Raw genomic sequence first — 18708 nt, 5'->3', positions numbered from 1 at the left:
AAAATGTTCACGTTTCTCCAACGTTGTCTTCCCAGCAGTTTCACCGGATGGCCAGGAAGCGTTCACGATGTTTTCTCGGGCGCTTCTCCGGCATTGATAATTGGCGTCTGTCTTGTGTCAGTGACGTAAAAGACAGATTTAATGCGACAAGACCATTCAAACAGCAGTTGCTTTCTAAAACATCAGATATGTATCGGATTCAGTACCACATATGAAAGTGACCCAGATCGATTTGAAAATATCGGTTTTGTGCCGTTCACACTGTCATACTGTCAATGGAAAATTGTATTTAGTAGTCAGTATAATCTTTTAGTGATATAAGTTTGCATATGGTAGAATACTGCATGTAGTTATTTGTATTAGGAAATATTAAACCATGTATACTTAGAGGCATATAATTAATTGTGTGTGATCACTAACAGGCTGCAGGCTTGGGGTGCACCCCAGGAATGCACCCCCACGTCCTGGGAGCACGAGAGAGCTTGTACCTGGTTTTATTGTTTTATGGCAGGATTAACGTAGTTACGTTTGTTTTAGTCTAAGTGCTCTTTGTTTAGATGAACTGCAGGACTTCCTCACCGTGTTATCTAGGGTGAACCATCTAGGGTGAGGGGAGGCTACCCTCTTCCTGACCAAGGATGTTTGACCCTTTGATCAGCAGTAACACACACACACACACACACACACACACACACACACACGCACACACACTGAAGTATAAATAAAGACCGGGGCAGTTTCTTAGTGCGAGTCTCTCAGTAGGGAGCTGCCCTTGCTAGCAAGAACTCTGTGTGTTTCTCTTCTCTGAGTCTTTACTGAAGAAGTGTTTTAGAATATTTTCCCTAACATTATTTGGTCCTTCGTAGCCGGAGCAGAAAATATCAGAATTGTTATCTGTGACTCTGTTCCAGGATCCAGCACTGATTCCTGACGCCGTGGGGAGCCAGCACCGAAGCCTGTGCACAGCCCTCTTGGACGAGGAGAGAGCCCCAGGACGTTAAATTCGGGTCTGGGCCGGTGTTATAATCTGGTCCACGGCGGTGGGATTCAGTCCAATGATCTGAATCACCAGTGGGACGTCAGGGGTGAGAAACACTATTTTGGTATATAAGACGGCCGCAAAAGTTTAAAGAAATGTGGTAAAAAAGGTCTAAGTTCGCCAAAAGGAACTGTGTTTCGACCAGTTTTAGAGGTAGCTGAAATTATCTCGTGACAAATTAGCGCGCAACTGTCTATGTGTGTGTATGTGTCTGGAAGTAAGTTGATTTTACAGCACAATACGCTGCTGAACTACTTCCATTTTTGTTTTCTTTGCTGAGGCTCACGTGCTGGTGACAGGAGAACGGTTGAGTTTCATCTCATAAAACTGATACCGCTTCACCGTTAGGGTGAAGTTGAAGGCCGTATCAGTAAACCACTCTGAAGTCAAGCGTGCCAGCGACGGCCCAGCAAAATCTTTGAAAATGGGTGATAAACAAGAAAAATTAAACTTAATTTTAATGCATTCAAACTAATAATAAAAAGGATAACAACCTATAAACTGGTATTAATAATGAAAGCAGATAATTCACACAAACAGAACTGTGATAACTGTGATAACTGGAGTGTGCAGCGTTTCCGTGAGCAGTTTTCCTGCATCTTGACTTGTGTGTAGAGTGTTCATAACATCAGCATCATGTTTTTGTTTATTTGTTTTGTTGGGTTGAAAAATAGTTAAATAAACTGGTGATCATATTTATGGATCACCATGGCACATATCATCAGCCATGTGATTTATTTACGCAGATGAAAAAGTGAGTGTGAATGTGTCTGACGTCACAGTGTTTTTGTGTGCTGTGTAAAAGTAATTGCCTTTGATTGTGAGAGCGGTGATTCTGCAGGTCACCAGCTATTTAAAAAAAATATATATATATATATATAAAAAAGAGTGAAAAAGAGACAAAATTTACATTGTAGATGAAAAATAATTATAGGAAAAAGGTTTTGTGTTGATCAGCCAAGAACAACTACAATCTTATTTTCTGCTTTTAAGAAAGGACTGTTCACAAAAACACACACAGAGAGAGAGAGAGAGAGAGAGAGAGATGTGTGTTGATTAAGCAGCGATGATAATAATGAACATGTCTTAGTTTGTTACTTTCAGGTGAAAAGCAGACCTGAATCAATTTTCCACATGCAGCGGTCGAAAGAAAGTTATAGTTTAACATCATTGGAAACATGCAGGCCAAGTTTCTGGCTGACTTATTTAAAGCGCCATGTGTCTCTCAACCTCACAAGCAAGTGCTCACTCCTCCCTGAAGAATGCAGCTCCAAAGAGCAATAACATGGCAGATAAAGACAGCAGCAAGTCCTGAGCAAAGAGTCCCAGCAAAGCAGCAGCAATGTGGACAAACAGCATCAGAGAAAAAGAGCAAACCCATCATCCTGACTGATCAGATGAATGGCACTGTGTCTACAACAAGCTGAAACTTCACTGTGCATGTGAAGAAAACGTTTGAGGAGAACTGAACTGTTGGAGTTTGACATTTGCCACCTGTGGAGTAAAATGCCAAGAAGAGACAGTGGGACACAGGACAAAGCTGAAGAACTGCCGGCTGTTGGACTGTTGAAAGTGGGAGAGGAACACAGAGTGAGAAGACTAGGTGAGAACACAGAGGAATGCTGTTATTTAATGTGGGAAATCAAAATTTGGGTTAGCAAACCTGGGGAAAAGAAAACTGACTGCTTAAGTTGGAAAATTGTGAAGGAGTCTGAAACATTGTGAAAATAGAAACATATACAAAATCACACAAACAAGCAGAACATGAATTAACCCTACTAACAATTCCAAACACAAAATGACTCATGAAGACTCATAGCACATTAGTTAAGAAATGATTAAATAATAGCAGAGAAGTGTGTAGAAAAGGCAGCTTTTAAGAACATGCTCTGCTGGATATGCAGCTCCACAGACATGCATTAGACCTGCCTAATAACACAAACACCCATGCAATGAAAATTAGCTTGTTATCTTTCATCAGTGTTAAAATAGTGTCAATTTAGCAGACACTCGTTATCAAATACTGAATTTATCCAATGCAAAAAATTGACTCTCTAGGTTGCAGGACAACAGTTTTACTTTTGTGGGAAAAAAGATCCTGGTTTGACCAACCAGTGATCAGACAATAAATTTAGTTGTTAATATAGTAAATTGGGAGAAGCTTCCTGCTTGATTGATGCAGCGCAAGTAATTTACTGTATGAGGGAAATTGTCTTTTGTGATACTATTTTGAACATGCTTTTCTGTCGTCCTGTCAACTTAGTGGGTTAATAGCTGATATGCAAATTAGTTGATCGGTTTTAGATTAATGAAAGGTGACTGAATTCTAGCACGAGTGAATGGGATGTTTGTTGTATGTTGAGTGGAGACTCTAAAACACTGAGTTTCCTGTTTTGATGTGCGAGTGAATCCTGTATTTAGATACACAACTCTGAATATGTCAGAACAAACTTCTTTTGTGAAGTGCATGACAGCATGTCACATGTTTTATGATGAAGGGAAAAAGGAAAAATTGAATAAAATAGATCTGTGGTTTAAATGAGTGAAGAGCACAGACCTGGTGTTTAAACTCATAGCTAATAAGACATTAGGCTTATGTGTGTGTTGTGCAGCTGATGGTTGGTTTGGAGTTAATCTAGCTGATGATTTTTCTTTTGTTGTGAAGTTGAGCCTGCCAATTAGTATGATGGTATGATGAACCATGCTAATGGTGATTTACCCTCCTGAGATGAGGAGCTTGTGTCATGACTATAACAAGGCCTTTTTATTTTGATACTTTCACAGTGCACTGGAAGTTTGGTTTGATAACCTCGGTTATTTTTCATTTTTATCTTTTGAACAGGCACTGATTTTGTTTGTCTATTTCTTTTCTTTAAGCAGATCTGCACGTCGGGAATTGAAAGTGCTATACGACCTGTCGAGAAAGCCGTTACAAGTGAGTTTTCTCCACATTAAAATGGGCTCTGGAGAAAGCTACTTATTTGGGACAATATTAGATGAGCGTCCCTGCCTAAAAAGGATTCAGCGAGGTAATCCGATCTAGAAGTTCTTCTTTTTCTTTTTCTTTTGAAATGACGTCATTTTGCTGAAAGTGGAAACTAAATGCGACGATGGTTTCCACTATCAGCAAAGAAAGAATGAATGAATGAATGAATGGAAATAAAAAACAAACTGACTGACTGGTAAAAGCTGACAGGACTTGACCACGACTCAAGGTTAACCCCCACCTAGACAGGACACAAGGGTGGATGAATTTATGTGTTTTTGTTACAGGAGCAGAAAGATGACAGCAACATTCGAGGTTGCATGATGGTTTAACCTTTGAAATGCCATTTTCTGTGTCTGTGCATCTACCAGGGGTGTTATTCACTACCTTGTGTTGCTTACAGAGGTAACGGTGACAAAGTATGCATATGCCTGCGCAGCGCTAACATTTGCATTTTCTTTTCTACAGCATTGCAGTTTTTCATGTGTTTGATCATGTGATTTATAAGAGGATTAGTTAATGTGTTTTTTTACTATAGGATTTCTGGGTTTATATGTGACTGACATTCTTTCTACAGCTAGGGATGGCTAATTTTATGGTGTTTTTATGGCACCTCTGGAATGTGGATGGCTGGCGCCTGCCCACCAGGATGATCAATGTGTGTTGCTAATGTTTGTTTTTTGAGACTACATGTAAAAGATTCGGCAGAAGCAGACAAGTGACATGAGACAAACAAATAAGAGATGCGGTGTTATGGAATAGTTAATATGGGCTCATTTGCTGGCCACTCTTGAGCCCATAAATAATATATGAGTGGAGTGACTTTGCTTACGAGAAGTCACTGATTACATTACTGTTGACTGAGTACATGGGATGATCCATGTCTGAGGCAAATTATGGTAATAATTGTAGTTTACTGATTTGAGAAAACCTGCACATGACACTTGTCCTGCTAGTGCTGAATGCTTTATTACTTTATAGGTGTTTATAGGTGTGAAGTTTGATTTCACTTCCAGATTTTGCTTTCCAGGCCATGATGGTGTGTATGCAGGCTCCTGGCAGAGACAGGTGTTATGCAAAACACACTAATATTTTTATTGCAGGATTATAGGTCCAGGGTGGTGCTGCTCCAGGGGAGGAGATGCCCTGATGTTGCCTGGGATATGATCTAGCTAATCTTTTTCTTTAAGACAGGAATCTGATTTTGATGAGTTGACTCATGGGAGTGTCCATGTGTCAAGAGAAGGGATCCAGGACTAATATGAAACAATGAATTAACATTAAATTTTGGAATTAACATTAAATTTTGTTTTATATAATTTTTGCAGCGATTTGTGTGATTAGCCGTTTTATTTACAAATATTAAACCTATGCAAGTGGTGCACCCATGTTCAGATGAGGCTTTGATGGCCTATAAGTGAAGTTCACTGAACTAAAGAATGTGGTTTGATGATTGTTGACATACTCTCCAAATAGTTTGTCTTCCTAGCAAGGAAATACAGGTGCAGCAGTAATCTCCTGAGAAATCAGGACTATGCATGACGAGAAGGAGTGGCTGAGAGGATCGTCCACAAGATGGGAGCTGAGGCCAGGAGAGAGGCTTCAGGAGGATCAGAGATCATCTTCAGCACAGCGGACATCACACAGAGAGCTGTGCTACTGAGCTTCCGGGAGATCAAGAGGAGACTTCCCACACAGCGTTGGAATATGAAAACTTGAGGGATGGAGAGAGCGTGCCAAGCTCCATCGACAGCGCAGAGGGAATCTAAGGATGGCATCATGATTCTGTGAAAGCCCAGGAACCAGAAGCCATGGTGGTGATGACAGCAGTTTCCTATGAACAACACCTAATGCTGTGCCACTATACTGTGCATACGATGGCACACTGAAGACTGCTGGGATCACAACAGCAGTAAGATAACTGAACCCAGCACCCTTTCCACAGAGGTGTTTTTCTGCAGAGGATGGACAGTAGAAGAGTCATAAGTATTCCTACCGCAGGATGAAGGCCTGAAGTGAGGTGATGGGGGTTGATAGAGGCCAATTCAAGTGCTTCTGACCTTTTCAACTGCCTGCAAAATAGCGGAGAGATCCTCCTGGATTTATCAGAGCCACTGCAAAGAGGTCGAGGTCCCAAGAAACCCCGGCACCCTCAAGACAGCACAATAGAGAAATCTCACACTTGGTTGTTTCAGTGGTGAGGGGGGAGTGCTGATTGAGCCCCCGTAGGGTAAACTCGCACTTCAACCTCCAGCCTCTGATCAACTCTAGGCCAACCAAGTGCGAGGCGTGACGGACCTGTGTGCAACCATGGGAAGGTGGACCCTCTTGGTTACCTTGACTACGACGCTCACTTTTACAGGACCCCAGCTGGTGCCGGAAACAGCTGAACCAGGAGGAAGGCAGAGAAGATGGACACACGACAACTCTCACCTAAGGGATATGACGCAAGACCACATTCATCCGTGGATGAACAATGCCAGGTACCGTTATATCCACGAAAGAACAAAAGCAGAATCGGCAAATACAGACTGTTATGTCTGTTCCCATCTACCCAGCACGGCAACATACCCCACAATATATATGTTCCTGGACTAACTCTCAGGGAAGAACTACTCTATGATACTAGCAGAGAAAGGGGACTTTGTGTCCTCTTCAACAACACATTCTGCGTTTACATAAAGAAGACGCACATTCATCAAACATGACTGACACCCTGAATGTTTTAAGACAGATCCAGCAGGCCCAAAATCAGGACTATGTAAGTGATACAAGTGACTGGTTTTCTTGGCTTTACACTGGCTCCTGGTTACAGGTGCTAAAAAGACTACTCATCGGAGTTGGGATATTTTTACTTTTATTTTGTGTCTTTGTAACGTGTATATTGCCATGTATAAAACTCATGATTAACCGCATAATATTTTCTACTGTTGCTGCATAAATAGCCATGACAAGTGATGATGATGATAATGACCCCGACCTGTTGGAACACGAAGACTTTGTGTGATTAATGACGATGTGACAGAAAATGTACAACAAGATGTTACAAACTGGTATCTCACTTTAAGTTTTACTGACAACAGGAGGGAATGTCAATGGAAAATTGTATTTAGTAGTCAGTATAATCTTTTAGTGATATAAGTTTGCATATGGTAGAATACTGCATGTAGTTATTTGTATTAGGAAATATTAAACCATGTATACTTAGAGGCATATAATTAATTGTGTGTGATCACTAACAGGCTGCAGGCTTGGGGTGCACCCCAGGAATGCACCCCCACGTCCTGGGAGCACGAGAGAGCTTGTACCTGGTTTTATTGTTTTATGGCAGGATTAACGTAGTTACGTTTGTTTTAGTCTAAGTGCTCTTTGTTTAGATGAACTGCAGGACTTCCTCACCGTGTTATCTAGGGTGAACCATCTAGGGCAGGGGTGCTCAATACGTCGATCGCGATCGACCAGTCGATCGCAAAGGTAGTATTGGTAGATCGCATGGCATTAAAAAAATAGATGCCAGCCTATCATCCATCCCGTCACTTGATTGATACAGGGAAGCCAGTCAGATGACATCGGATTTTTTCTGACGCTTAGGTCACTGCGCATGCGCAAACAGCGGCGCGAAGTGTAGTAAAACTGACAAGCTAGCCAGCAGCTAACTCCAATTTTTAGCTCTCGGTTTTTTCTCTTAAACCTAAGAAAGGGTTAAAAATGAGTGAGGGAGCTGGACCAAGTAAGAAGACAAAAACGTATCACTTTCATACGGAATGGGAGGAGGACTTTTTTTTCACGATGTCATTTTCGAAGTGCGTTTGCCTCATCTGCCAGGCTGCCATCGCAATGCCAAAGAAGGGAAATGTGGAGCGGCATTTTCGAACTGTTCACGGAAAATACGACACTACATTCCCGCCGAAAAGCGAGCTAAGAAAGAAAAAGGTGAAGGAACTAAAATCCCAGTTGTCCGGACAGCAGTCATTTTTCACACAACAAACTTCAAAAGCGAAAGCCGCCACCGAAGCATCGTTCCGGGTGAGTCACATCATCGTTAAAAACAAGAAGTCTTTTCAAGATGGAGAGATGGTAAAAGAGGCATTCGTTGAAGCAGCTGACTCATTGTTCCAAGACTTTAAAAATAAGGCAGAAATAACATCTTCGATCAAAGCTCTCCAGCTGTCAAGAAGTACAGTTACACGGCGCTGTGAAGCCATGGCGGAGGATTTAACCCAGCAACTTTGGAAGGACATCGGAGATTGCCAGTGTTTCTCACTGCAGTTGGACGAATCTACGGACGTGAGTGACACAGCCCAGGTGTGCATTTTCATTCGTATGGTGTTTACTGATATCACTGCAAAAGAAGAACAGACGCGAGGAGAGGACATATTTCAGTCGTTCAAAAACTTTATCGAGAAAACCCAGCTCCCAGTGTACAAATTGGTGTCTATTACCACAGATGGAGCACCCGCAATGGTTGGCCGCTTGAATGGATTTATTGCCAAGTGCAGGCAGGACGATGCTTTCCCGGACTTCCTAAATTACCATTGCATAATCCACCAACAAGCGTTATGCGCTAAAATGCTCAACATGAAGGAGATCATGAATGTTGCAACGAAGACCGCCTGTTCTATTCGCGCCAGATCTCTTCAAAGACGGTTATTTCGTGCACATCTGGAGAAGGCTGACTGCGACCACTCTGAGTTGTTGCTACACACTGACGTGAGGTGGCTTAGTCGAGGGAAATTCCTGCAAAGATTTCGAGAGCTCTGTCCGGAGATTAAGGAGTTTTTCCGTGTAGCTGGACAAGCAGAATACATGCAACTTAATGACGGTCAGTGGCTGTTAGACTTGGCATTTTTAACCGATCTGACAAACATGTTGAATGACCTTAATCTACAGCTGCAAGGAAAAGACAAAACAGTGATCAACATGATCAGCTCAGTTAATGCTTTCAAACGAAAGATGCAACATCTCTCTTTAAAGCTGCAGCGCCATGATTTGATAAACTTTCAAAACCTGGCGTCAGAGCTGGAGATGCAAGGGATGGCCTGTTTGCAACTTGACAGTGCACGCTACACAGAGCAGATTGACAATTGTCTGTCAGAGTTTGACAAACGCTTTCAAGACTTTTCTTTGCTCGAGCCAGTCGCTACCTTCATGTGCTATCCTTTTCGGGAAGATGCTGATGTCGATTCACTCGCATCAAAAATTGCAAAACTATTTCACCTGAACTCTTCTGGAGTGGAAGATGAGATTTTGACACTACAAGCCGACATTGAGCTGAAGTCCAGAGATCATGGACAGTTCTGGAACTTACTCACAGAAGTAAAGTACCAACATGAGGAAATGTGCTGCCTCTTTGACTGCATTATTCGGCTCCACTTATTTATGTGAGTCATCATTTTCCCACATGAACATCATTAAGTCCAAGTACCGTTCCACCATGACTGATGAACATTTGGAAGTGTGTTTGAGGCTGGCCGTCAGCAGCTACTGTCCGGACTATGCATCCCTGGCTGATTCAATTCAGTGCAAGTCATCAGAGTAAACTCAGGTAATGACAAAAAATTTACATTGTTAATTGTGTTGTGAAATATTGGATATTGCGGTTATGCATGTATATACATTGTAGATAAAGAATCCTCAATATATTTATAAATAAGTATATGTTTTGGATTTTTGTAGTGGGTAGATCATTTTGACTTGGTCATTTTATAAGTAGCTCACATGCGGAAAAAGTGTGAGCACCCCTGATCTAGGGTGAGGGGGAGGCTACCCTCTTCCTGACCAAGGATGTTTGACCCTTTGATCAGCAGTAACACACACACACACACACACACACACACACACACTGAAGTATAAATAAAGACCGGGGCAGTTTCTTAGTGCGAGTCTCTCAGTAGGGAGCTGCCCTTGCTAGCAAGAACTCTGTGTGTTTCTCTTCTCTGAGTCTTTACTGAAGAAGTGTTTTAGAATATTTTCCCTAACACATACCATGATCGGATATGGGTCGCATAGGGTCAAAAAAGTCAGATTTGATGCGCTTTTGCCTGCAGTGTGAACGTAGCTTAACAGTCGGCTCTTTGAAGTGTACGAAGGGAGAGACATATTTTTTTTCGTTCTCTCACCCTCTCTCTCTCTCACTTTTTTTCTCACTTGTGTTTGTGCTGAGGGGGGAGGGGCGGTAGTTACACTCCCAATAGCACAGGAACAGAGCACAAGAGAGAAAGAAAGAGAGCCAGGGGCAGCAACAACAGACAACATCGTCACATTAGAAAGGTATAGTAATCATCCACAACTATTTTCAGTTGCGAATGATAAAGGATTCAGAAAAGTTTATTCATGCAGTGAATCCTGTGTATGCAATTCCAAGCAGGAAAACACTCTCCCAAAAAATCATCCCAGGCCTATATGACAAAGAATGTGCATTTTCTTTTTGTTTTGCATAGTTTAATTTATATTTCATTGTGTTCTGGTTTGCAGTGTTTTGTGTTGTTTCACTTTAAATTTGTTTAAAAGGACAACGCTGAACATTTAGATAGTTAAAAGTTGAAATGTAAATACTTGCTTTTTGTATTTTATAATTTATTTTTTACATATTTGTGGAGTAACTGGTCGGAGCGGCATGCTCCATTTTGCATAACTATTTTTAAATCCCTGTAGAACACATAAGGTAGCGCAATAAAAAAATTTTCATATAAAACCGGAGGAGTTGTACTTACATTTTATGCCATCAGGATGTCCTAAGTCGCAGTTTCCTTCCACATATGGCCTTGCAAAAATTTCGTAAAAAGCATTTGCAGCAACAAAAACATAATACTCCAGAAACAGGCTTTGCCGATCTGATCAACTGCTCATAACACTTCCACATTGGAATAGATGTCATTAAAGGGATAAATAAAAGCATATTTATATATAAACATATATAAATAAAAAACATGGGTTTTTTTTTTACATTAGTAATTCATTTTGTGCATAATTTTATATTTTTGTTGATGATAAATTAATTAAAGCAGACCTTCCCAAAGTGTGGGATCGCAGAGCCATTGCAGGGGGGGCGCGGCATGAAAAGGGAAAAAACAAAACAATGCTTGGACACTGCTAGCACGGGGCGCCCACACAAACGCAAGGCAGGAGATGAAGCATCGCTGAATACGTTTCCAAACCAACTTCATTCTAAGCCAAAGACTAGAAAATATGGTGAAGCATATTTTGGTTTCACCTGCACAAGTGCCAAGGTAGGTCTCGTCAGCAGAATTGGTTTTCCCTGCGTCGAGAGCACGCGCTGGGCTCTTCAAATCACGGACAAACAGTATCCCACATTCTTGATTTTTAGTTCACAAACACTTGTTGTAATAAATAACTACTCCTGACATTTTGGAGATATTAGCTCTTTATACAGTAAAGTTACAGAGGGATACAAATAATATCAGGCTGATCCTGCCACGATTTGTTCCCCCTGTCTAAATCATGGTCAAACAGTATCCCACAGTTGTTTATGTTTTTAAACCAATGTTTGCACCTGGCATATATACACTATCTATGGCAATGTTGAATATTATTACACAGGTAAAAAAAGAACTACATGTAAAATAATCACACCATGACACCTCTGCCTTTCTAAATAGAGGGACAGTAACTGCGTGTGTATGTAAGCGTGTAAAACCTGAAGATAGAGACAAAATACCGTTAATCTGACTATCTGCCATTCTGCAATTCATCTCCTGTAAACAATAACGTGGCGCACAGCGTGATGTGGAAAAAGGCACATACCTTTAACGTTGCGTGACGAACTCTGTATTCCTCGTCCACACATAAACCCAAAGAAGGAGTTTTAAAAAATCTCTGTTTACGGTGATTCCAAACGCCGTTTATTTTAGTTTATTTTCTTACTACCTACAGATTACTTGTATTTGCTTAATTGTTTACTAAACAATAGCATACTTTTTTCAGTCTGTTTTCAGTCACTTAGATGAGTGATGAAAAATTTCTTAAATTAAACATTTTCTAAAACAGTGGACAAATGCTGAAATAGTGTTCACTCAGAACACAAGAAAATGAAGTCACCAAACATCCTTTCTTTGAGAAAATGCAGTACTGCTGGATGGTACTGCACTGTGGAAACAAAAAGACAAAACTTAAGTAATCAAGAAATAAAAAACAATAATATCTTTTTCTGAAAAGGCAGAGGAATCAAGATACACTCACACATGATTTATATGTAGAGAAGAAAGAACTCTCTCATGTAAACAACATGTATTAAAAAAGTTTCACAATAGGACTACACCTGTTAAAAGAACCTGTTAAACAACAACCCATGGTGATGTGTGGTGACTCATACATGTAAGGACATTCTTGCAAATGAAATTCTTTACATGGTTTTATTTCTTGCTGAAATGAAAGTGAATACATGGTGCCAGCCATGCAACTTCTTGGTTAGCAAAACATACTGACATGCACAAGTTTAAAAAGATTTTCACAACTGAATGTCTTTTAAAAAAGAGAATCGGGACCTAAGTTTTTATTCATTAAATATATTAATATTTTCTCATGTAACCATTAAATTAGACTATAATAAATGTACTGTAGTAAAAGCATCACTACAATTTTTTTTATAACTGATTGGGGATTAATTGTAATAAAAAAAACACTTTCAGTTTAATTTTGTACAAATTAGTTTTCAGACATTTTGTGAAAAGCAGCTCAGTTTGCACACATTTATTTTCTTTTTGAGGGCCTAAGATGAGAGGAATGCATGTGTGTGCATGACGAAAACATAAAGTACATACACACGTAATTTGTTTTGTTTTGTTTAAATTATATGTGTTAAGCTTGTAAAATAATTTATCTAAAATATACTATTATTTTATATGATATTCAACATTTTATGTAAACATGATATACAGTAATGAACACATAACACATTATTATTATTTCTAAATATTATAGCACATTAAAGTGAGCAGGTCAATAGTTGTTTATTTGCTAAAAGAAAGTCTACTGTAATAGTCTAAGTAGAGGCATATGATTCACCATTTTGTGACTGTATTGTTAACATTATTTCTTTTACAAAGCTGTTTTATTGCATTTTTCACTTCATCAGAATCAGAAAGGGTTTTATTGCCAAATGTTGAGCAGGTTTACAACATTAGGAAATTGCTGCGGTGCTTCAGTGCAAACATACTTTCATAAATTACACTAAAATAGACATTAAAATAAAAATAAGAATAGGAATTAAAAGTGCTAAGTAGATGGATATATACATGAGTGCAGGTGGTGATCAGTGCCAAACATTGAATGATGCAGTGAACACAGCGTAGGGTCATGTGTTAGTGGTGGGAACAGTCTTATAGTTATTGTTCATGTGTCCGACAGCAGAGGGGAAGAAACTGTTCTTATGGCGAGAGGTTCTGGTGCGAATGGACCGGAGCCTCCTGCCTGAGGGGAGCAGGTCAAACAGACTGTGTCCAGGGTGAGAAGGGTCACCTGAGATCCGAGCTGCACGCCTCAGTGTCCTGGAGGTGTACAGGTCCTGCAGAGATGGGAGTCTGCAGCCAATCACCTTCTCAGCAGAGCGCACAACACGCTGCAGTCTCTGTTTGTCCCTGATAGTTGCTCCAGCGTACCACACGGTGATGGAGGAGGTGAGGATGGACTCGATGATTGCAGTGTAGAATTGCATCATCGTCCGTGTTGGCAGGTTGAATTTCTTCAGCTGCCTCAGGAAGTACATCCTCTGCTGGGCTTTCTTAATGACGGAGGTGATGGTGGGCTCCCACTTCAGGTCCTGGGTGATGGTGGTACCCAGGAAGCGGAATGAGTCCACAGAGGTGATAGGGGTGTCAGACAGGATGATGGGGGGGAGTGGGGCTGTGTGCTTCCTGAAGTCCACAATAATCTCCACTGTCTTCTGGGCATTCAGCACCAGGTTGTTGTGGCTGCACCAGGACACCAGACGTTCAACCTCCCTCCTGTAGGCAGACTCATCCCCGTCCGAGATGAGTCCAATAACGGTGGTGTCATCTGCAAACTTGATTAGCTTGACAGACTGGTGGGTGGAGGTGCCGCAGTTGGTGTACAGGGAGAAGAGCAGAGGAGAAAGAACACAGCCCTGAGGGGAGCCGGTGCTGATGGTCCGGGAGTCCGAGACATTCTTTCCCAGCCTCACATGCTGCTTCCTGTCCGTCAGGAAGTCAGTGATCCACCGGCAGATGGGATCAGGCACATTCATCTGGGAAAGCTTGCCTTGGAGATGGTCTGGAAGGATGGTGTTGAAGGCAGAGCTGAAGTCCACAAACAGGATCCTGGCGTAGGTTCCTGGGGAGTCCAGATGCTGCAGGATGAAGTGTAGGGCCATGTTGATGGCGTCATCTACAGACCTGTTGGCTCTGTATGCAAACTGCAGGGGGTCCAGGAGGGGGGCCGTGAGGGTCTGGAGATAGGGGAGAACCAGGCGCTCAAATGACTTCATGACCACAGATGTCAGAGCCACGGGTCTGTAGTCATTTAGTCCAATGATCCTAGGTTTCTTGGGGACAGGGATTATGGTAGAGGACTTGAAGCAGGCAGGCACATGACATGCCTGCAGTGAGGAGTTGAAAATGCCAGAAAACACTGGGGCCAGCTCGTTTGCACAGTGTCTGAGGGTGGCAGGAGACACACCGTCTGGGCCGGGAGCTTTCTGAGCATTCAGACTCTTAAACTGCTTCCTCACATCTGCTTCATGAATATGAAGAGTTGTGGTGGGAGGAGGTGGTGTGAAATCCTCTTTTGTGCGGGGTGAGGAGGGGGGTGTTGTAGGTGAAGTGTTTGAAGGTGGTGATGGCTCTATGGAGGGGGGAGAGGTGGGGGAATGAGTGTCCAAAGTGTCTCTATTGTTGGGGCCGTTGGAGGTGTGAAGGCTGCCTGATGGCTCGTCAAAACGGCAGTAAAAGTCGTTAAGGGTGTTGGCCAAGAGCGAGTCATCAGTGGAGTGGGGGGTTTTAGGCTTGTAGTTGGTGATATTCCTAAAACCTTTCCACACAGAGGCCGAGTCATTCTCTGAGATCTGCTGCTGCATCTTCTCAGAGTGCTGGTGTTTAGCAATGTCCACTTCTTTAGTGAACTTGTACTTGGCCTCTCTGTAGCAGTCCCTGTCTCTGCTTCTGAACGCCTTTCTCTTTTCCAGCCACAGCTTTTTGAGTTTAGGAGTAAACCAGGGTTTGTCATTGTTATAACTCACCCTGGTGCGTGATGGCACAATGCTGTCCTCACAGAAGTGGATATAGGAGGTGACAGTGTCCGTAAACTCGTCCAAGCTGTTAGAAGCAGCCTTCATTGTGTCCCAGTCTGTAGACTCCAAACACGTGCGAAGCTCCTCCACAGACTCGTTGCTCCACAGTTTTTTGGTCCACACGACAGGTTTGGAGAGCTTCAGCCTCTGTCTGTACGCGGGGATCAGGTGGATCATGACGTGGTCAGAAAGTCAGAGTGAAGCGCGGGGCACCGCACGATAGGCCCCGCTGATCGTGCTGTAACAGTGGTCTAATGTCCTCTCCTCTCTGGTTGGGCATTTAATATACTGCTTGTATTTGGGAAGCTCATGGCTCAGATTGGCTTTGTTAAAGTCCCCAAGAGCAATGATGAGAGAGTCCGGGAATATCCGCTTCTGTCTTTAAAGCATATACAATAGGATTGAGCAAAGGTGGTATGGTGTGTGTCAACGTGTAATTTATCATTCTAGCATTAGGATCAATGTAGAAGGCCATTGCTACTATGTTAGTGATGGCAAGAAGAAAATGACCACAAGGATCAGGTGAGAAGTACAAGTTTTTAACGCTCTGACTCGTTCCTCTCTTGAAGTAGTCCTCCTCAGTGCTATGGAAATACAGATATATGTGACTACTATGAATGCTAGGGGAATGATGAGAATTATAATGACTAGGGAAAATGCTAACTTGAAATTTAAAGATGTATCATTACAAGCTAGATGATAAATTGGTCCATGATCACAATAAAAGCTGTTTATTACTAAAGATCTACAGAATGAAAGACGATTAAGAAGCCCAACCATGGTTGCAATTGCACTCACCAAAAAAATCCATACAAACAGCAGAATATCAGCAATTGATGTTTCAGTAACAATACTATGATACCTTAAAAGACAAATTGACTTTTATTATATCAAGATAGCACAAGAGTGTGATGATCAAAATGGTGACCACTTCCGGGACAAAAACAACTGTATTATGATGCTAAAACAACTTCTACTCTATTCAAGAATCTGCACAGACAGCAACTTAATGCAAAGCTAGCTAAGAAATCAGAATGTTGACCCCAGCACATCATTCAGTCCAACACCGTCAACAGGTAACAAAGACAGTGATGAGCAGCCCGGGTTGCAGCATTCTACCCTTTATTTCTCAATTTCTCCTCAAAGAGGAGAGGTTAGAAGCCATGGCACAGGGAAGAGAGGCCACAAGTGCTACTTATGCAAAATAATTTATCGCACAGGCAGTACAGCCCTGTGTATGCTGCTCTAACACTGTCCACAAACGTAACAGGGCTGGCTGCTTTAAACTTAATTTGCGATTCAAAATGAACCAAGAAGTAGGAATAGATAAAGGAATATTTTGGATTGGCATAATTACATAATTATACATCAATATATGGGCATCTTTATATTAACTCATTCACTGCCATTGACGTCTATAGACGTCAATTGAAAGCATACGTTTGAAAATGGCTGGCAGTGAATGAGTTAATATAAATAGATAAATTATCTATAGATATATAGATAGTGTATATATGTGCATATACAAGAACAAATACATTTGATGAAATATGATAAGCACTCACTTCCTCTTACTTCTTTTCAAATAGGAAATGGTTCATATTTTCTTAGTGGAATTCATTGCCTGAGGTCTGAATGATAAGTTTTGTTCATTGTGTTTATATGTAGGCTTTCTTTCAGATTTTACATATGTCATATAGAAGAACCCATAGTCACATATTCATATGTTTAGGGACATTATTGCTAAAGAAATTTTTTTTTTACTTCCTGATCAAATAAAGGTGAATACACAGTTCCAACTGTCCTCCTGGTTTTTATATTTAAATATATAACTTTAAAAAAATCAGGTACATAAATTCAACTTTCATTCATTCATTGCTTTTTTAAAACTTTTTTTCAAGGGTTGTGGGTGTTAAAATTATTTTCCATACAATATACAGTATTCAAAACATTTTATGTAAACATGATATACAGTGAAGAAGATAACATAATACACTATTTCTAAATGTAATATTATAGCACAAATAGCTAGAACTTGTTTTTTCTTTTTTTTTAAGTATACTGTAATAGTCCCAAATGGGTCAATATAATAGAAACATTTGGTTCACCATTTTGTGACTGGACTTCTAATATTATTTATTTTCCAAAGCTTCTTGACTGCATTCATTACTTCTTCTGTCTTTAAAGCATATACAATAGGATTGATCAAAGCTGGTAGGGTGTGTGTCAAAGTTGAGTTTATAATTCTGGCATTAGGATGAATGTAGGAGGTCCATACAGCAATGTTTGTACCTACAAATGGTAGGAACAAAATAGCAACAAGGATCAGATGAGAAGTACAAGTTTTCAGTGCTTTAAGTCGTTCCTCTCCTGATGCAATTTTGCTCAGCGCTATGGAAATGCAAACATAAGTGCAGGATATGAATATTAGCGGAATAAAGACTCCTATACTTACAACAACATTTGCCATAATGATATTTAAAGATGGATCATTACATGCCAGACGATATATTGGTCCATGATCACAGAAAAAGCTTTTCACTACAACAGAGTCACAGAAGGAAAGACGATTAATAAGCCCAACAACTAATGTTGTTAGACTCAACATAACAAGCCATATAAACAGCAACATTGATGTAATAGATGTTTTAGTCACAATGCTATGATACCTTAAAGGGAAACAAATTGCTATAAGTCTGTCATATGCCATCGTGACAAGCGTCCATGACTGCACACCTCCAAAAAAAAAAACAAAGAACATATAACTTAAACAGGCCTCATAAACAATGTATCTCCTGTCAAACAGAAATGTGTCTAATAGTTTTGGGATGAGAGCTGTGCTCCCACACAAATCTGCCAAAGCCATGTTGAACACAATCATGTATTTAGGAGTATGAAGTGTCTTCACCAGCCAAATAAGTGAGAGAAGAAAGCCATTCCCCAAAACAGTCATGATGTAGACAAAACACAGGAAAACATAGAAATATTTAACATGAGGGATGTTGGAAAATCCACTGAGATAAAATATTGCAGGGCGAACAAATGTGGAATTAGACTTAGTAGTGGCTTTTTCTTCTGAGTCCATTACAAATAGGTTTCCTTAGTCATAAAAATCACAGATAAAAGCATATAACACAAAGTGAAGCATCTGATCCAAAGTTGCTGTAATAAAATTTTGCCCAAACTACATAAGCAGTGCACTACAGTGAGGCGTCTCATGACCAACCTGGTATTTGTATTTTACCTCTAAGACTGTGATGCAGCAGAAGCAAGTAACTTTGTCACATGGCCATCTTATTTTCTACTCACTGGGTGGCAAAAAAAAAAAAAGGTAAAATTCCAGCAGCTCAGGTTTCAGTGTAATATAATAAAATTATATAAATTTAACATCACATAAAAATACTTAGCTTTTCAGGAGGT

General features: G+C 40.7%; 1 protein-coding gene and 1 pseudogene across 1 annotated transcript; both read right to left on the bottom strand.

Moving 5' to 3' along the window:
• Positions 1-1321: 1321 nt before the first annotated feature.
• LOC113030951 (olfactory receptor 52B2-like) lies at positions 1322-16697 on the bottom strand (annotated as a pseudogene).
• Positions 16698-17392: 695 nt separating this feature from the next.
• Positions 17393-18373, bottom strand: LOC113030539 (olfactory receptor 1-like). Its single transcript, XM_026182067.1, has one exon. The coding sequence runs from the start codon at positions 18371-18373 to the stop codon at positions 17393-17395; it is 981 nt and encodes a 326-aa protein (XP_026037852.1).
• Positions 18374-18708: the final 335 nt, after the last annotated feature.

The sequence above is a fragment of the Astatotilapia calliptera genome, chromosome 10 (genome assembly GCF_900246225.1).
Source record: "Astatotilapia calliptera chromosome 10, fAstCal1.2, whole genome shotgun sequence".
NCBI lineage: Eukaryota > Metazoa > Chordata > Actinopteri > Cichliformes > Cichlidae > Astatotilapia > Astatotilapia calliptera.
The sequence above is the reverse complement of the archived record's forward strand: the minus strand, read 5'-3'. Positions and strand labels throughout refer to the sequence as shown.

Coding starts and splice junctions, on each gene's coding strand:
- LOC113030539 (XM_026182067.1), bottom strand. CDS start 18,373: ATGGACTCAGAAGAAAAAGCCACTACTAAGTCTAATTCCACATTTGTT.